Below are 21,402 nucleotides of genomic sequence, written 5' to 3'. Positions count from 1 at the left end.
GCACACTGTCATTCTGAGTATGTGAACAAAGCGTAGGGAAGAAAATCCTGAGCAAGTATGTGTGTGTAGCGGGGGTAGCGGGGTGACGAGGGAAGACTTCATCTGCAATGAAGGCTTCCAGTGACTTTTAAAGGATGAGTAGGAGTCTGCCTGGCAGACAAGGAGGGTGGTAGGTAGGGGACATTCCAGGCAGATTATAGCACCTGTCACACTGAATTACAGCTAGGTTTAGCAGTTTGCCCTGATAGACTGCAAGCTCTTTGAAGAAGGGCTAACTTACCTATTCATATGATTACTCTATAGCATCTTGCTCTGATGGTAACCAGCATGATTTATCAAGGGCCTGCTCAGTGGCAGGCACTGGGCTAACAGGCTTCACGCATTGAACTCTCAACAGTTTGCAAAGGTGGCTATCCACACTTCGAAGAGGAGGAAATTGAGTCCCAGGTCACTTGTAGTAAATTGTGGAGTTATCTCTGTTTTCATCAAAGTACGTGCACTTTCTGGTGCTCACGAGACGCACTTTGAGACTAAACGTGTGATTTAGTGAATTTTAAACAGCTGAGGGTCTTCCGAGTAACTTCAACAAAGGCACCGAGGGACATGTGTGCACATGCATATGATGGAAAATACAGAAAGCACCAGCTGGAGAAACCCTATGCAAGCCATGGTAAGTGATACGTCATTATCCCAGCATGGGTGGGTAGTAATTCTGAAGCTTCTGAGAAGATGGAAATGTAGAACATTTCAATGAAATCCATTTTGACAGTGTCTTTTTCACGCAATTACTGAGCTCCCCACATAGCTGGTATTTCTTAAAATTGCTGATTAAGGGTATTTCACTCAGATATTTACTTCTGTATTCATACTGTATTTCATTAATTTAATTCATTCTGTATTTTCTTAATATTTTCTCCAGTAAAAGTTGTGTGTGTCTTGAAGTGCCAAGAAAAGTTAAAAAGAGAAAACTAAAAATAGTTAAAATGAAAAATATATATAGCCTCACTTCCTAGAAAGACACACTTTTAATATTTTGGTGTCCATAAAATCATTTCTAAAATCTTTATGAACAAAAGGGAAATTAAGTTTCTGGAGGTGAACTACTTTCTTTCCAGGAAATCAATCAAATATAATCAATCAACCCAGATTCATTTCAGTGACCAGCTGCTTCTGAATTTCCCAGGCAGGGGCAGCGCTTGTTTTTGCTGCATACAATACTTACAGCTACCTCAGAAAGTATGAAAAGATTCAGTTTTATGGGCAAGAAATCTTTCATTATGCTAACCCCCCTTTTAGGAGCCCCAGAGATTCATTTTATGAAAAAGAACTACTAAACTTTAAGTTGGGAAGTTCCCTTACTATTTTTCTTATCATTCCCTATCGTTTCCTTGCTTTCTTTGTCTTTGGTCCATGTGGCTCATGCTCTGGACAGAACAAAAAAGCAGCAGGAAGGGAAAAGAGGAGGAGAAGACAGGAGGGGCTCCAGGAGTAGTGGGGAACATCCGTCTTTCTTGTGAACCCCGTGTGTTTGTTACACATTACAGCACAGTCCCAAAGGTGTGTCAGGAAGTAGATCACTGCCACAAAATATCACTACTTCTTAAAGTACATAGACTTAGAAAGGTATACAAGTAATATTTGAGATTGACAGTATTCAAGTTATTCTTCCTTAATGACTCCCCTTCTGTTATTTTCTTTTTGGTCAAGTTTTGAGCAACACCTCTGGGTACTTTGGAGCAAATATCCAGGTGCTTCTCTTGTTATTCTTTGCCCCAAATCTCTATCATGATCATTTAAAACTTTGAAAAAACACAGTTTTGTGTATCACTGGGTTAATAGGTAGACTCATGAACTACTCCTGACATTCCTAATACTTATGTACACACTTTATGTTGACAAGCATTTTTTACCACTGAGGTCCATGTCGGCATTGCCCACACACCATGAGGGATACATTTTAACCATTGGGCTATAAATACATATACTTACTATGAGAAGAAATAGCGTTCCTTTTAAAGGGAATCCTCTAAAACTTTATAAATCTTTTAAAAATTAGACATGTTTGAACAGGCACCAAAACACAAACAAGTCTTGGCCCTGTCTTACACAGAATGGGTTGGTTGCAGATGTTCTCCTGCAAGCTCCATCTTGCCTCTTACAAGAACATCCGTCTCTCAAACACATCATTTTACCTACTCTGCCTGAAGGAAAACAAAACACACACACAAAAATCACAGCGTTTTAAAACTGTTATTATTAAGTGTTAAGAAAACTCTTACGCTCATTCTACCTCCTTAAGGAGGAGAAGAACCAAATGTCTGAATACCCAAATGCCACCAGCTGATGATGGTTTGGTTTGCTTTCCCTCTGCATAGACTGATGACGATAGGGGAATCTAACCTGCACCTTCATTTTTTCTTACCTGCAGGACTGAGGCCTGGACCAGCACTGACTCATAAGGCTGGAGACGTTAGCTCATGGCAGTGATTCAGTCATGAGAATTCTGACAGGAGCCTCGCCCCTTCCAGTGCTTCAAGGGGGAAATCAGTCCCTGGGAGGCATGGCTCATGACCTAGGCACAGTGTCATTGTGTCTGTGATTAAATACTGCAAAAAAGGTGCAGTGTTACCTGAGTGATAGCAGCCACTCTAACGATAACATAACTGTCTGCATAGGGAAGCATCTGCCGCACACGCCAGGCAGAAGAGCCTTATACAAAGGTCCTTATCTCCCACAGCCAGCCATTCCCATCAGTCCGGGAGAAGAGTGTGAATTCTGTCCTAGAGACTCCTTGGGCTTCTCCTCAGCTAGACAGGAAAGGCAGCAGGGTCAAGAGTTTGCAAGCTAGTTGGTTTCCTGCTTTTATGACAAGGGGTGAGAGAGAATATGGTAGGAAGTTTTGAAATAGGTTGGATATGAATCATCTTACTCAACCAGAACCTTAGGCTTGGATCCCAGCTGAAAGAATGTGGATGCAGTTTTACAAGATAGGAGAGTCCAAGCCTTCTCTGCGGTGTGTCCTAAAGCAGCGGTAACAGCGGCAGGCAGACAGGCTTCTGAGTTGACAAACCATTTCCCCTCATGATCTCATTTGGTCCTTACAACAACCCTAGTGATTAGGCATCACGATCTCGCTTTAAAAGATGAGAAAAGTGAGGTATGAGGGAAGTAAAGGGATTTACCAAGGTCCCAGGTAGAAGATGTCTGGCTGCCCACCCATTACTAACAAATCTCTTCTAGTAAGGCCTTCCCCACGTCTCGATTCCTTCTCACTACCTTCCTTTGCAGCCCCCAGGAGCAGGGTCTTCGGCAACTGACACTTGCCCTCTCCAATTTCTGTCTTTTGCATGTTGAGTGCACTATAACAAAGTGAGGGTTCAGCCCCATCATCTCGTGTCTGCACGACCATGGCCTTTTCCAAACTGCTTCTGTTACTCCAATCCCTTTCCAACTAAGCTCTTCCATATACTACTAGTTAATTGACTTTATGTACAGATATGAGCATGATAATTCCTGTGCTCAAAAAGTCTTCAGTGTCAGTACCTAGCCCGTGGGGTATAGTCCATATGTCTTAACCTACATAGGATAGCTCCATCCCACCTTTTGAGCCTTACTTTCTGCAGTTTCCTATACAAGAGCCCAGTTCCAGGCAGAAGACTAGCATTGGTGTCTTGGGGGGAGCAGAGCAGGCTTGTCCCTGTGTTTTTACTTTATCTGCTCGCACCAGCAGACATCACCGACTGCCTGGCTCAGAGTAGGCCAATCCGCATCCTCCTCTCTCCTGGTAGCCACAGAAACCTTCTCTCCTGGATGCATAGCATTTTCCATTCGAAGGGAACTTCAGAATTCCTTTCCTCATCTAAAACCTGTGTCAGTGTCTTGCCTGCCTCTATTTTCACACTGTCTAGTAGCTGAACACTCACTGCCACTAGAGGCAGTGCATCCCATCCCTAGAAAACCCTGACCATTCTGCACTCTGGGCTGGAAGCGGCCTCCTTCTTTTGTGGTAATTGTGCCCTCTGGAGCTCTCCAAACAGGATTAGAACTTGGCTATTTTCAAGGAAGCTGGCAATAAATAAGGAGCTCTGCACGACAGATTAACAATATCACCATTTCATAGCACGGGTCCTCGTAAGTTGGGAACTGCAGCTGTAATCAATAAATACACCTGTGCTCTCTTCCAGAGCACATTAATTGATCTAAAACGTGCTGCTTAAGAAGTCGTTTCAGGTACTTGTACATCGGAAGTGTGCATGGCAGTGTGCCTGGGTATAACTCAAAGCCACAAGGCAAATATTACACGTCTTCCTGGAACTTCAGTTTGAAAGACATTTTTTTTTTCAATGAGGAGAGGACACATTTATATTTAAATAATATATTTATAGTGAAGTGCAAGATTGAAATAAATGTTACAGGACAAAAACTAGAAATCATATGTCTTTTATCGAACACTAAAGATTTTACCCTCAGGATGCCCAAAGTAGACATTCATATGCCACTGCTCCTAATTGAGGTAAAAGATTTAAAGGACTTTTTTCTAACTTATTGTCTCCTCTACATAGTGGAAGGCTGGGCACCAGAAGGTGGAATTATTCCACAAAGGGTTTCTACCCTGTTACAGACCTGATGAATCTGTGAGTGGGGGCAAGTTTAGTCTAAATTATAACCCTTAAGTTATGATCCATCCTAATGAAAATCAACATCTACCAGGCACAGGGTTGACAGTCTGAGGCACTTTCCATTCATTATATCCAATCCTACCAATAACGCCACTACCTAAGATGCATTAGCCCATTTAGAAGCTGCCCTAGAGACAGTGTCTTGCCCAAGGCCATTCATAGAGAGAGACAGAACTCAACCGCAGGTCTATATGGCCACAAAACTTGAATGCTTTCCACTCACCACCCGGCCTCCTTAGGTACCTCAGTCTGTCCTTTAGTAAAAGAGCCATAGCCAGCCCCACTTTCAGGAGGAGGCAAGGATATGCTGGGGCACTAAACAATAAGAAACTCATAAAATTAGTTACCTTCATTTTTGCAAGATAACTAAAACAGGTGTACTAAAAATATCTCTCATGTTACAGGATTATGTGCTTATACCACATCTCATTATAAGTTAGCCGTTGAAAGAACATTTTAATTTTAAACCAGAAATTTATAAAAAATAATTCCCTATTCTGCTTCAATGTTTCAAAGTACTAAATTGTCTGTTTCTGAAGTCTAAATTCCAATGTCAAACAAATTAAGAAAGCAATAAATTAGGAGTAAATCTATGCCACATAACCATATGCCCAAGTAACAACTTCAAAACAAATTTCAAACCATTAAAAAAACAAAAAGAAAAATCTGTTAGCGTAGAAATGCTTATAAGCAAGTCTTAGAAGGATGTAACCTCTCTCACTGTTCATTTAACAGTGTGAGTAGCATACAGGCAAAATACACCCATTCTACTTCCTCCCCTTTCTAATTTAGTTTGTCTTGAAATCTTTATTCTCCATGTGGTGAGCATGGTTGACCCTCTTTTGAGACCAGTGATAAGAGATATCCAAGTAGCTCTGGTCATTACTTCATAGTGTATGTGGATATTTTCTGTGCGAAGGCAAACAATGTCATAATCAGATCCAAGCTCTGTGAGTTAGGTTGTGTTCTAAGTCAGTGAGAAGGGAAGCTTAGAATGGAAAGTAATCATAATAAAAGAATCCTTCTAACAGGTAGAAAGAACATTTAGAATGTTTACAGTGCTTCTGCATGGAAGTACTGCTTTAACTACATTATGGCACGAACTAAAGAGTCAAGCTCCACACTTACCAAAACAAAACTATCAGTACTGCATGGAAAAAGGACCTTAAATTTTAACTGCTATCTTTATTTCTCTAAAATACTGCCAGATAATTATGGAAACCTTCTTCCTTGGAAATTTCAAAGCATTTTAGGAAAGTATAGAGAATGACATATTGATCATATTCATTGACTAAGACCACCTAGTATTGGGTTTATTTTGAAAAAAAAAATGCACAGTTCTTAAAAAGGAACAAGACTTTCTAGACCAAAGAAAGTAAGAAGTTCCATTTCCACCCCTTTCTGCTCCTTGACTGAGAAATAGCTCAGTCAAGGAGCAGAAATTCACTAAGAAGACAAAGAAATGAGTATGTTCTGATACTTTGAAGCAAAAACTTAGAGCAAACTATAGAAGCCAGTGATTAAGAAAGTAAAGATTCTAGACTGAATTTGAACATTCTGTTTGAATTGGTTTGGCTGTTTTCCTCTAAATTGATGTCTACACCTTGAAAATATACCACAAAAGCTGCAATATTACCTTAGAAAACACCCACTAACAAATTTGAAGTGAGCATGCTGTGCTTTTATAGAGGGACCTAGTCACTGTTTTCTAAGCACTTCACTTCCTCTCTTTCATATTCTCCCTTTTGATTACCCTCTTCCTGTTCTTACTCCTAATCCCAAAGTATCTAAGATGATAATTCCACGTGGGTGGTGGTTGAGGAAAGAATCTATAAAAACTTAAATTAAAAAAAAAATCTGTTCCCAGTTCTTATGCCTTTTAACACCTACCTCCAATGTTCGTGTGAAGAAAAGCATTATAGCTGAAAATCAAGGAGTGCTAGTAAAGAAATCGATTCTGCAAAATGAGTACATTAGAAAAACTCATACAGATCGCTATGTATTTAACTGCTTCTGGAGTAGGAGACTGGACTAGAAGAAGTCTGTATTTCCTTGCGGCTCTGCTGCTGAGTATTTTCCTTTCTCTAGAATGCAAGTTCCCAATCACCTGACATTCTAGTTTTTACACCAAAAGAGTCACAGGTGAGTTAATATTTGTGAAATTATATGATGATTCTCAGACATACTCTTTGAAGATAAATATAAAATATCATCTATTACCAGTGAGTACTGTGGAAGAACAACATAAGCCTATGAATGAAGTATCCATGGTAACTCCTACAGGTTGATGACTTTCTTTTTAATAGATTGATTAAAATAGTTATTTTCCAAGTGTCTTCACAACAGGATAGATTTTCTATGCATCCATTTAACTGTGGAGGGACAAAAAATATTATTCCCAACTTTTATTATGAAAATACCTTCCCAGTTACCTGTTGATCAATCTGCTTTATCCAGTTATCAATAAACATTATTTCCCAAGAGCCTTCCCCATTACTTCTATGGTTTTGTACAGAAAGGTTAGAAGAGTGAGTGTAGGTAACGAACAGATAATATTTAAAGGCAACGCCAACCCTGTATCCAGTACAAAACTTGTGTCCTTAAATACCTCGCTATTACCAAAACAAAGGAACAGAACTCTGTCCATTAGCACTCCCAGCCCTTCTCACAGACAGCTGCCTTTGGGGCATTTCACCCTCTCAACGGCCTATGTAGAGAGCACAGTGGCGGGCACACACAAAGCCTATTATTTTCAGATTAAATAAGATCTGACTTTTTTAATAAGTAAAATTCTTAGTAATATCTTCAAAAGTTGATCCAATCTCTGACAGAATGGTCTATACTACAGAATTTCTTTTTCCCAGTATCATTCTTAACAATGTTGGATCAGTGTTCATTCTAATTTCCTAGAAAAAAATTTTGAGAAACATAAAATTATTATACATCAAATGCCTCAAAATTCTGGCATGTCAAAATGCTAAATAAAATATTAATTATAATAGCATGTCTGTTTTTGATGTCACATTTATAAAAATAACATTTTATGTTAAGTAAACTTAATACACATATGTCAAAGCACACAAGATATTTCAGCAAATTTTATAGGGCTATGAGAATGACTTTGCTATTTTAAATGATTACAGTGGTTTACAGTAGTCAGAGCTCGGCTTTATGACACCGAGTGAATCGGGTCTTTGACTCGATCACAGTCCTTTGCTCAGAAATGGAATCCATAATTATAACATTGCTCTTATGCAAAAGGAAACTCGCTTTTTTTCCAAGAGTACAAAGGAGGGAAGAAAAAAGGAGATGTAACTTACATTGTTTCACCTTGGGGCTGTATAGTCATAAATATGAAAATCTCAAAACACAAAGGTAAAAGAAAAAGGTAAATAAAAGGGGAGAGAAAAGGAAGAAATATCTTTCTAGCCCAAATTATAAGTATTATAAATTAACTCTTTTGTTACTCGACTAGAGTAACATACTTGAATTTATAGAGATATGCATATTTATTTATTGCATTTCAAAGAAAAAGTAAATTATCCTCTAATGATTCAGTCAAAATGATCATAATTACAACTTTGTTATTGGTTTACTAAATGTTAGCAATAAAACTCTGAGATTCTAAGAAAAAAGTAACTAAGTAACAGTTACAGGACCCAATTCATTTTAATAAAAATTATTTTATATTAAAATATGTATATATACACCCGTATATAATATATTTTTATCTCATTTATTTATTGGGATTTATATATATTATTTTTTCACTTATATGTGCTTATAAATGCAAAAACTCCGAAAACTGCCCGAACTGTAAGCATGGGTATGATTCTGTCTTCATCTATTCATGCAGGTAAATCTAAGTCTGCCTAACATCCTCTATAGGTTCTCGGAACAGCGGCAAAGCAACGTATAAAGAAACCAGTTTTACCATAGGCTGATTGATATAAATAAGAGTTAAGTTCCTGCAGCAGCTCATCAAAAGTATAACGAAACGACATTCTTCGAGATCCTGCCGTATTCCAGTACCTACATGACAGATGGACAGAGACTGAGCCGCTCGCCTCAGACCACACAGCTTTGCAGGCCCCGGAGGGTGTCCTTGAGCCCTGTGTTCTACGTCTGGAGCCACACTCTTCCCAGCCTGTCAGACGACTTCTTAAATTCAAACTGGCATTCTTGTTAAGTAATCGTCAGCCTTCTTATTTAACACAACTTGAAAACCACTCAAAGAAAAGTCTTTTGCAATGGTGTCCTTATTCATTATAATTTTCACAAGATTTAGTGATATGGGTTAAATATGCAGCATAAAAACTAAAGCAAAAAGAAAAATGAAATGAGTAACCCATGAAGGAATACCTGTCTCATAGACTTGAAAATTCAGTATTAACTCTGTGTAAAACAATCAAAAATTATGTTCCAATTCCTTAGACCTTTCTACTATAATAGTATGGTGGCAAATTATAGGGGCTTTTTTTTTCACTAAGAAATCATGAGTCTTCACTATTAAATTCAAATAAAAAGAGAAGGCCCATTCTATTTGTAAAGTGAGAATACCTCCTCAATTTGCCTCACAATAAACTACATTTGGATCTCTGGCTACCACCAATTTTGTTTTAAATTTCAGCTGAAAGGAACCTGATGATGGGCTATAATCATTATTAAAAGCCACGGGAGAGACAGCTGCTCATATTGTTACCTTTAGGCCTCTGTTTGCCTAATTACAGGACCCCTTGTTCTAAAAACCATTCCACAGCTACAGAACATCTGCAGGACATCAAAGAGTCGAAGATGTTTCCTTTCTATTTTACAATAAACTCTTCTTTAATCTCAAAGAATTGGAAGTTGGGCAGAAAGCTATGCTATCTCAAGTCACCTTCTGGTCCTAGTGAGCTGAGTAGACATACTAATTGCTGCTGATAGAAAACTATGAGGATTTATTTCATATGCAGTTGCTTTTACTCATGACATGACAGCTGACTGCTAGACACCTTTCCTGAGAAAAATACATCTGCCCTTTTCCACCCGAACGGGTGGAAACTTCTGCAAGACTTGGCCGCCCTCCGGAAACCGCTAACACTGGGGAAGGCAAACGGAAGAAGGTGCAAAGCTCATATGGGAATGCATCAAGAGCAGCAATCCCACAGTAAATGGCCCACCTCGTTCAGGGCTGATTTTAAGGGATCGCTGATCGAGCTTAATGATATACTGTGTTTTCCTTGAGTCATTAAAAAATTCTCATGACAGTATTCTCTGTTTATAGCTCAATTTTCAGGTGGTTTTTGTTCCCGCACACTCTCCATGTGCCAATTAGAAACAGGCCATCAGTTAGTGAGCTTAGAAAATTGATTTGAAGCCCTTTAAATCCTGTTGCCCTTTTCTAATTACAGCTTTGGCCAATTTTATAGTTAAGTTACAGAAACCCATACATTCTGTAATGATAAAAACAAAAACAAACAAATGAGATCCTTTCTGAAAAGGATTCAATACTACATAACTTTTTTTATAAAATAAATATTTATTTATAGGAATGTGCAGATAAGGAGGTCATTTACCACAAGAAAACAAATTGAGGAAAATCTACTTTGACAATGTATTGCTTAGGTTTTTTAGGAAAAAAGTAATCTATAAAGCAATATAAAAATCTACTTTGACAATATATTGCTTAGATTTTTTAGGAAGAAAGTAATCTAAAAAACATTTGAAAGGGATAGAGAATTATTATTTCCAAGTGGAATATATTTATTAGTAACTTTTTCTTAGATGCTTGCTCTAGGTTCTAGGTATTTTATTTAAACATTAAGTAATCATCCCTTGTCATCATTAATATATTGTAAGAATGACATTCAGCCTGCCTATTGTTTTGTCTGGTCTGTAGTGTTTTATAACTTTAAAAATATATATACTGTAATTTAAAGAGATGGAGATATTATGTGCTAATCCAGGTTTCTAGCTGTTCTTGAAAAATTACTCTTTTAACATCAGGCCAGCTCTCCTCCATGACAACAGGCTGGGGTTGTAAAGCAGCTACCCCTGTAGACAGGGTGTGTAAGCTCATTTGGCCCCCATCTCTGTTGGCACCACTAGACACAAGTACGCTGTCTTCCTGTGTCCCACTGATATTTAGGTTTGCCATCTCCATTACCAAAGTGATTTGTTCAACGAAAAGGGCTTGATGATCATATTCCTATTCTTGATGGAAATTTCCTTGGTGATTGATTCACATTGGGATCTTTCCCATATAAATCCACCATTCTGAGAAAATGGAGCTGTAGTGAAAAAACAAGATACTTAGCGGCTGGTAATATCTACAAAACCAAATTGACCACTCTTGATGATAGCAGCAATGAAGAAGGAGAAGAAGAGGAAAGAGGGGAAAAGAGAAAGGTAAAAGGAAAGGAGGAGGAGCAGAATAAGAAACACAAAAAGGGCTTTTGCTGTTATGTTCTTTGCAATAGTAAAGGAAAAGCCAATTTTATTTAAACTTGCTATTTATTTCCCTTTAATCAGTAGTATGCTCTAATATTGGATGCAATGAGTCAATATTAATTTTTTTAAAAATAGAAACTCTACAGTGCATTCAATATATTAGTATCGTATGGTAGGGGTCATAAACAATATATTAGGGGAACTTAGATTCTTACAAATGCATTGATCTAGAATCAATTTAAGTAAGTTCAGGCAAAGATCCTGATGAAGTTATTCTGCTCTGGACTTGAGACAACACCGCTGAAGCATGTCTTACAATGGAAATTCATTTGTAAGTCCAAAGTCAAGAGTTGAGTAAGTAACATGAACCATTACCAAGAGTCTCCAAGTACTTTATTTACAATATTCTTACTTAATATTCTGAACTAAGACACAGCTTAGGCAACAGGTGAATGTGCTCAAACTTACTATTTTCTCAATCATGGAAGAGGTATAAAAAGGCACTTCTAAATGTATGTTGGGAGATTTACAGGACGGCTACAGCAGGAAGCGAAAATAACCTTGTTATGATTAACAAATGTATCACTGGCAGGAGCCAACTCAACTCATTTCCCTCCCATCCTTCACCATTGAAATCTAGCAGCCACTCAAATGTAAGACCAGCTCAAGCTCCAATTAAAGGCTCCAATTCTTAGGGGAGAAGTGTTCCCTTTGTGAAAGGAAGCTGATAAATCATATTCACCATTGAAAAGCCTGTCTGTACATCATGTCCTTTGATGAGCTATCCTTGAGAGTCCCAAAATTCCAGAAAGCCACGTAATGAGCTGGCTTGCATTAGGTTTCTGCAGAGCTGGCAGCCTTATTCTGGAAGTCTTACATTACAGGTAACCTGATGACTGGGAGGGTGGGCCACAGGCACGCATCTAACCCCTCCTCCCGAGCCAAGAGGAGCAGCTTGTGAGGCCAATGTGCTGGGATCAATGAAACTCTCCGGGGAACTGGCTGTTCCCCTTTCAAATGCCACCTCCTTAAACTCTCCACTTACTCAAGTCAGATTCCTCAAAGCTCTGAGCACACCATGAGGCTGGCATGATTAGGAAAGGCAAAGGAAGAATGCTATTAATCATGGGTGGAGGTGAAAGGTACCAAATTCATGGACAGTTAATAAGCCAGATGAGAAAGAATTGCGGAACACTCCTTGGAACTATAATTGTTTCCTTTAACCATGAGGGAAAAATAAAGTTTCTTAATATTTATTAAGGGCCTATTGTATGTTGGAAATTGTGCTGGGACCTGGGTCAGAGTGTCTGCCGTCCAAGATCTTGAAGTCTATGAAGGAAGAAATAGTCCTTAGCACAAAGTGGTCATACATCCTAAGGCTGGGCCACTATCTCAAGGTGAGCACAACAGAAAAACACTAATCTGAGGATTTTCACAGTGTTTGCTTGCACACAGAGTACAGTGTGCCATTGGTTGTGGAAGAAAAAACCCCCAGCTCTCAAACTGACAGAGGTACATGAGTCTAAGAATCAAGACATTGACCTATATTCACAAACAGGCCTCTTCACTGGAGCAAGAGAAAACACTCTGGCCCCAGAAGTGCTGTCCTTACCGATACTCTCATCCTCAAGTAGGGGCCATAGAAAGCTTATCTTTTCCCCACTAGCACTGCCAAAAGCATTGCAGATCAGTACTTGGGATTCTTTTAAATGGACATAGAGTATTTCTCTATATGGATATGCCACAATTTGCTGGCCCAGTTCCACCCTGATGAGTGTTTGGGCGACCTACAGTACTTTGCTGCCACAAATCAATATGCTGACCCTTCAACAAGTGTGGTTCACTGTTATCTGTTATTTAACATGGAGAATAAAAGAAGATATCCCTATAAACTAAGGGGCAGATTAAAAATGAGAAATAGCCCTGGGCAGTATGGCTCAGTGAGTTGGAGCATCATTCTGTGGACCGAAAGGTTGCAAGTTCAATTCATGGTCAGGGCACATACCCATGTGGCAGGTTCGATCCCAGGTCAGGGCACTTATGAGAAGGCAACCAATCAATATTTTTCTCTCACATCAATGTTTCTCTTTCTCTCTCTCCCTTCCTATCTCTCTAAAAGCAATGAAAAAAATCCTCCAGGAAAGATAAAAACAAAAACAAAACTAAAAATGAGAAATAAATGCCAGGAGTCTAATGTCCTTAAATCTGGAAAGGGCCCATCCTTGAGCTGGCATCTGTCTGGGCAGGCCTAGGAAAGGAGCACAGCAGCCTGAAGTCCATGTGCGGGAGAGCCCTTTATCACCCTATGTCATCTATTCATCTATTTCGATAGTGGATTATCATCACAGTCCCAAAAGCACTAAGAAAAGAAGTAGAAGATACCTTGCTTTGCATTCTTTCAAATTATTACTTGTACAAATGAACCCTCAACAAAACTACAATCAACACATAAAACAAAGGGATTCAAACTCATACTCAATTAACACTTACGTGTGCCTATGACTAGCCAGGGGCTGGTAGGTGTCCCCACACGTGTCATATAATCCTCATGATAAGAAAAGTATTAACATCTCCATTTGTAGGTGAGGAAAGTGAGGTTTAAAGAGATTGAATTCTTTGGGCAGGTTCCATATGCTGCTAGTAAATTTCAGGGTTGAAATCTGCACCGAAGTTTCTTGCCATTTCCAAATTATCATTCTGTCAAGTGTCCTATGACTGATGATTCCTGGCTACAGTACTAGCCCAGCACTCCATTAAATTAAATGGTAGTCCTTGATAACTAGTGGCAATTACACTGTAGACATAAGAAGTCTGAAGCTAAATCCTAAATTCAGTGTTGATGTGTGTGTGTGTGAAATAGAGAATATGGAACAACATTATCACACTTCATTTCATTGGAAGAAGTTTAAAATAAATACCATATTTTTATGAAACTGGAAACACAATCACATTTGTTATTTAAAATATAGAGAAAGCAAAGAAAAATATGCATATATACTTTAAATATATTAATTACATTTTGGCAGTAATTCTAAGTAAACCAGAAATTAAAGAAAAACTCAACATGAAAGGATGACAAGTGATAAAATGATACTAAAAAGATTTTGTTAAAGAATCAGCAGAACAGTATGCAATAAGTGTGGCCTCTTTCTAAAGACAGCTGCTTCAGCTGCTTCCAGTTTGTGGGCAGTTTTAAAATATATTACTTTATTCTGAAGAATTGCTTTAAAGTACACAAATGCCTAAGAAATAGGTGTTGCGGAATATGGTGTTGAAATCTCCAAACTTTTCTTGTGAGACAATTTACTTCTGTAGGAGAGGGGCTGTGATTAAAAATGGTTGAGGGTTGTGCTAAATTTGAAAAAAAAAAAAAAGCTTTCAAATATCTGTATGAGGAGGCAGGGCAGAAGGAAAGAGGAAGACTGATAGGATGTTGTACCTGTATCAACCTCCATCCCTATTGTTCTTAAACCATTTTAGAAGAGAAGTGATTAGCACTTAGTGGCCCCAATCTACCCATCATCCCTTCAGATGTGCTCACTTTTAATAAAGTGGAACTCTGCCTGACTATGCCGAGCAAGAAACAGCCTTGAGCAACAGTGATTTAAATGTCCAACTGGTGACACTTATTCTGTAACACACCAATGTTCTATTTAGGACATGCTCATTTGATTGGTTCTTCAGCAGAAGATCACTTAGATTGATCAACCAATATTTATTTAAAGCCTATGGACTCTAAGTTTACTTACCTTTAGTGTCCATCTCCGGGGTTATTACTATAAAAGAGACTAAAGATCATGACGCAGTTGACAAATAACACATGAAGGAGAGATCAAGTTTTAAGCTAATACTTAGACATGATGGTTGAAGTGTGAACCATGACAAAACCACTTCTCAAACCATAAAAAAAGCACTAAAATGTTTAGATATGTAGATATGTGGGACATCCTGATGTGAAATGGTGAAAGAAGAAAGGACACAATTTAGTGGGGGAAAGCAGAGTCAGAAATAGGTCCAGTTGCACAAAAGCCTCTGTAACGTTAGGAAACTCACCTGACCTCCACACTGTTCAGCTTTCTCTACTAGTAAAATGGGAGTTATAAAACATGTTCTGCCTTGTCCGCAAAGAAGTGAGGTCAAAATGAGAGCACATGTGAAATTATGTTGGAATGCAGTGTCACGAATGCAGATTATTTCATAAACTCCTTTCAATTGGATCAAAGCCTGTAGTGAGTGAATACTATAACACAACAAGAGAATGCTTTCCAAAGAAGCCTATTTGCTAGCGAGGGGGAAAAAACCTATTAAAACAATTTTAAAGCTACTTCTTTACAAGATGATGGTATTTGGAAGCATTTCTATAATTCATGAAGACATTAAACTGTTTGACAAATATGCATGCCACTTAGGTCTTGGGCATTCTTTGATCAACCAGTTAAAACCAGTCTTATAGGTCCCCTCCCTTATATTTGGACTTGCTCATGTTATAATCCATTACAAAATAAACTTTGAACATTCATGTACCTTCTGAATTTTTGAAAATATTTCCATGCTTTCTTAGAAAAGTTATATACGAAAACTTTTTTTCAGTGTTTTAAAACAATATTTTTGGATTAATTCAGGGCACTAAGACATAGCTTTAGAGGCTTCTTTTTGGGGAAAAATGTTTCTAAGTAATAAATATATATGTATCAATAAAGTATAATTAATGTTATAGAACCTACATGTATAAACAAACTTAGGCATTCATTAATAATGAGGTTTTAATTTCTTGTTACAGATGCTGTATTTCTGGTTTTACTCTATTTTTTTAATCACCCCTTAATGTTTACTTTTCCAAAATATGAAACTGGTAACCATCCTACATTCTAGGGACTACAAACACATATCCTATGATTATGATAATTCTTGTTGGCATAATGCTTTACATTTTTCAAAAAACTTAACACGCAAAGAACTTCCCAGCAGCGTGAATCAAGCAAGAACAAACACATCCGCTGAAACTGCTAGGAGCCCGCCAGAACACGAGGCTTGGGTTCCCAGATCCAGGCTTTTCCCACTAAATGGCACTTGTTCTCTATTTCACTGTTAAATATTCAGACACAAAATGCCCTCAGAGGACAGGGAAATTTTTCCACCATTTAATATGGATCTCTCAGCTATGCAGGGAGAGAAGTCTTTGGGGGGTGTTAAAGATGGCCCTTGTACTAGAGGTCAGGTTTAATGGCCTGTCTATTGGTTCTCGGTGCTCTTACCGTCCAGGTGGCCGACTTGGCAGTGCTGGACTGTTGGAAGGACACATCGAAGCTGTGCGGACCTGGGTAGTCGGTGTTGGAGGGGATGGCAGGTGATGGCGAGAGGGCATCAAAGGTGGAGCTGGGCTGCGCGTAGGGCGAGGGCGCTGTGACGCTGTTCTGCGCGTGGTCTGTGTTGTAGGGGCTGGTGGATGAGGAGCCATTCTGAATCTGCTGGTCCATGCTGTTCAGGAGCCCCAGGTTTGTGTACTGTGGCTGCAGGACACCCAGAAACCCCAATGTTAGCCATTTAAGTTGCAGATCAATGCTCCTGAAAAGGCATCATTTGGTGCAGCATTCCATGGGTTCGACCTCAGGTCCCTAACAATCAAGGCTAAATGACCAATTGGCGTTACACAGTTGGAAACAAGAGAAGACTCAGACATGCCTGTGTATGTTGTTTGACCTGCACGGATCACACAGCTCCTGGATGCAACCTTTGGAGAGAGTGGCCTTCTCAAGAGCATTTGAAAGTAGAATATACGTTCTTATTCACAAACGGGGCAAAAACTGCCCAGTCCTGAGTAGTTGCTCAGGAATTCTTTAAAATAAATGAATACCTCCTGCTCTTCCTTTTTTTTTTTTTTTTCTTTTCTTTTGCCATGCTGTTCAGAAAGAGACCACTGGGTAGACATGTTCTTGAGGGAATTTAAGAATCAGATTATTGTATATGAAACATATACATTATATAGTTTTATAACTCTAAATTCTGTCCCAGGGTATACAGAATTGCCCCCAAGGGCTAGTTTCTTAAAGGCTGGAGGGGCACACGTAGAGGGGTTACAGCCAACTGTGTATTTTGAAAGGTAACGTGCCAGTACAAACACAACCTAATTTTTAATCTGTTCTTTAATTTTCTAGCAGTTTATTCTTTTCTAGAACAGAATATATGTAAGCAATACCTTGTAGCTATGATTAATATTCTATGTTCAATATAATTCAGAAGTACATTAGCTCATGTAGCTCTTCTGTCAGATGCCTTTATGTGAACAGAGCTGAGCACAGAGGAGGTACTCAGTAAGAGTTTATGGAAAGAATGAATTAATTTCTTATTTAATCTGCAAAACAACTTTACTATAGTGCTGTCAGAGAAGGGAAGCAATTTCCTGGAGCATTGGCTAATAGGCAGAGAATGGGGATTCCAAAACAAAGTCTTCTGGTTCAGAGTCTAGGGCCCTGCCCAGGCCAGCACGACTGTCAGCCTGATCAGATAATTCAAGTCATTCCTAAACCTGAGTCAAATCGGACACATTTCCAGAAGGGGGCCTATTGTACAGTTTTTCCTTTGTGAAACCTTCTGACACATGGAAATCTCATTGTTTCTACCAGTTAATGAAGGGAGGCCAAACGAAAACCAAGAAGAAGAAGGCAGTTCTGTGGCACTGGGGTACCTATTTTATCAAGGAAATTAGTTGTCTGGCTCTTCAGTTGATATAGAGGGTAGGATACAGTAGGTTTACAGTCATTCATTAGAAAATTTAATAATTAATAAATTATAATACAAGAATAAACTCTGTGTTTCACATACTCACAACTGTAAACCCACTTCTGTCCCACCCTGTATGACTCTGAGACTCAGACTATGTAAAACAATGGGGAAGAAAAAACTCACAGAGGAATAGACGCTTAAAAAATTGAATTAAACTTAACGTTTAATAAAAGTGTTTTACTAAATCTTATGTATTCACTTCACGTGGGGAGAAGGAACGAACTCTGCCATTCCATTCAGTCCAGAGAGCATCTGTCTAAATGTTAATGGTCGCCTGCTCGTCCCATCACATTCATACATTCGCATTCCACTGCTGGATGCCATGTCCCCATTTGCTCTTCAAATAACTATTAATCTCTTTACACTTATCCCCATGCTGACAAGAGCAGCTGTTAGTCTCGCCTTCTCTCCCCTCTGACTTCTGCATCTCTTCCCCTCCACCTTCAGCTTCCCCATTTGACAAGAACAGCAAAAATGTAGGTAAGACAACTAACTAGAGGGGGAAAAAAACCTGAGGCCCCTACAAATGCATCCACACCCCTGGCTAAATTAAAGCTGTTAGGTTTCCAAGCATGTGGCGAGAACCTAAGAAGGGGATTGAAAAGATATTTGTGTTCAAGTTAAGGGTCAATATACAAAGCACTTCTGAACGTCCTGTGGGAATCAGATAATGCTCCAGCAGGCACGTGCTTCCCTACAGCAGTACAATTAGGGAGGCAGCCATCCCTGACCAAAAGGACAAAGAAACTTGGAGGAACACTTTCTCACACGCAGTAAAATGCCTGCTGGGCCACCCCTTTCTTCCTCCTTCTAGCCACCCAGCATGGAACTTAAGCTAATTGTGGGCTTGGATGAGAACAAAGAAACATGGCCCTTTAAATTTTCTTTGCAATATGTGTACAGTCAAGTTTTGGGACCCAGTTTTAAAAGCCAATGAATAAACATTCGGTACTTAAGAGAAATGGAAACTCCATTTGTCTTAGAGGCACGAAGGAGACCCCTGGACTGAACATATTGGGTGGCCCCAAAGCAGCTGAAACTATATAGCAAAATTCATTAATAGTATGACTTTGAGTGCCATGATTTTTTAAAAAAATATTTATTTATTGTTAGAGAGAGGGGAAGGGAGGGAAAGAGAGGGAGAGAAACATCCATTGGTTGTCTCCCACACACCCCCAATAGGGGACCTGGCATGCAACCCAGGCATGTGCCCTGACCAGGAATCGAACCTGCAACCTTCCAGTTCACAGGCCAGGGCTCAATCCACTGAGCAGCAAACACCAGCCAGGGGTGAGTGCCATAATCTTTAATTCCATACAGTTCCAGGTGAAATGTTTCACTTGACCACAACAGGATTTGCTTTCAAAGCAAACGCAATTTATAACTTAAAGCTAGATTACTCAGGCTTGGTCAAAGCTGCTTACTATCCAAGGGAAAAATGAAAAAATACATTTTGATTTAAATTTTTCTCAAATTTTACTTTAAATAAACATAAGCCATGTAGTATGCTCAATAATCTTAAAAATAAATTAAAAAGCATAAAATCAAAACTATGGACTTTGAATTAATTAGCTGCAAACACAAAGAACAAACCCATCAGAGAAAAAGTTGTATTATTAGAAATCCACTGGGGTACTTTTCACAGCTTTATTAAAAATCAATGTCGTAAACTTGCTTGGGAAATAGTGCTATAGAAGTTCATTGAAAACGCATTTAGTTAACAACAACAGGAGTCTATTTGCTGATTCTTTGATTTGAAGAGAGAGTGGACATGTTGACAATGTACGATTGGAGGTGACGACAGACCAACACAGCCAAGAAGAAGTGTTACACAGGCAGGACCCACACGATAACTTCCAGGGTTCACTGTAAAATGAAAATGCAGGGTCTCGTGCTCATAAATTAGTGAGAGTTCCAAAATGGTGACGGCAGGGCATTAAACCAAGAGCAGAGCTCCTGGGATGGTACTCTACACGCACGTCTGTGAAACTGGTTCTGTACCAAGTTAACGTGCATAATATTTGTCCTTTATTTTCCACCCCAGTGAAGCTGGTGGAGTGAAGGGAACAGCACTTAGGCCCCTTCTTTACTGTCAGTAATCCATAAACACAGAGGGGAGAAATTTGCATTATGCTAGAATGCTAATTTAATGTCTATTTACAATGACAAAAGAGGGTCAGAGGTTAGACCGGGACATTTTCATATAAGTCATAGAAACTGCCCTTGGAAGAACTCTATGGGGGGTCCCCTTTGTCCCATGTGTTTCTCATGTAACAAAAGCTATTAGAATATTTGAAATGAAATAGGAAGTAGACTGTCCCTAGGTTTATAACTACTAGGTATCTTGATTTCTGAATAACCTTAACATATTCTGTAGCCAATGAATGAATGAATGAATGAATGAATAAAAAATATTTCCTACTTCTCCTTTCAAATCTGTAAAAGGTGACAATCTTCTTTCCATAAAATATAAAAGATGAAAGTGACCACAATTTGTATGATATCTAATGTAAGCCTGATAAAATAAAATAATCAACTGCCTCTGAATTCAAACAGATGCCTCATTTCTTATAAAACAACTTTCAAATAGAAGACTCACTGCCTTGGCCCAGGAAAATTACCAACATTTGTAGCTGGAATCTATTCAGGTTCATTACAGACTAGCTCATCTGACCACAGAAAGGATGAAACAGCTTTGGCCACAGAGACTTAGCATATTCTAGATAATTACAGAAGAGCCTGGGGTGCTCTGAAACATGAGGCTGGTGTGATAAGTGTAGGGAGACCCGGGGCTGAATCTCAAACTACTTGCTTTCATCATTAAGAAAAAACAAGTATAACTACATTTGCCAAATGTAGGAAAAGTGTTTTCTTGTTCTGTTTTTATCCCCGCTCCCATAAGCCGTTGTGCATTCTCATAGCCTCTACATACTCTAATTTATTTCTTCACTAAAATTCAATTTGGATGCTTAGAATTAAAATAACAATATAAAAAATCAAAATATTTTTCTGACTGGTCAATGCTTCAAAAGTGTCCTATAAATGTAATTGCTTTGGTTTCATTGTATTTTTCTTTCCTGGATTACACTGTTTAATGATCTTAAATTCTGAATGTAGCACAGGCCTGAATTTTCTTCTCATCAACTCAGAAATAATGTATCAGTAGATATCGCTATAAATAAGACTCATTATTGAATACCTGGATTTTTACTTATTTAATGCACTTACCTTCCTCTAAAGGGATTTAACATCAGAAAAGTATTCCAATCAAGTCATATGATCAGTACAATGGAAACAGGGGCTTAGATGTAATTCGTGTTTCTGAAAACCTCTTTCCTAGATATTACTGTCTATAATAACTACTCTATGGCCACATGGCAATGACGGCCAACAATGTATGGTAAGAGGGAAATGGGAACGAGAGATAAATCAAGGATGGGAGAGGTTACTGTTAGGATATACAATGTATTCATTTACCTCAATTTGAATGTTCCCTTGTCACAGGAAG

At 38.7% G+C, this 21,402-nt stretch overlaps 1 protein-coding gene across 10 annotated transcripts in view; it reads right to left on the bottom strand.

Annotated features, from left to right (window-relative positions):
• The window catches only part of TP63 (tumor protein p63), a 230,171-nt gene that overhangs the window by 57,665 nt on the left and 151,104 nt on the right, over positions 1-21,402 (bottom strand). For all 10 annotated transcript variants that reach the window (XM_045199286.2, XM_045199289.2, XM_053918212.2 and 7 more), the window contains one exon: positions 16,367-16,621. In XM_045199286.2, coding sequence (XP_045055221.1) covers positions 16,367-16,621 — 255 coding nt within the window. The remainder of the gene's footprint in view (positions 1-16,366; positions 16,622-21,402) is intronic.

Source organism: Desmodus rotundus, chromosome 2, assembly GCF_022682495.2.
Source record: "Desmodus rotundus isolate HL8 chromosome 2, HLdesRot8A.1, whole genome shotgun sequence".
NCBI lineage: Eukaryota > Metazoa > Chordata > Mammalia > Chiroptera > Phyllostomidae > Desmodus > Desmodus rotundus.
This window is presented reverse-complemented; position numbering and strand designations above follow the sequence as displayed.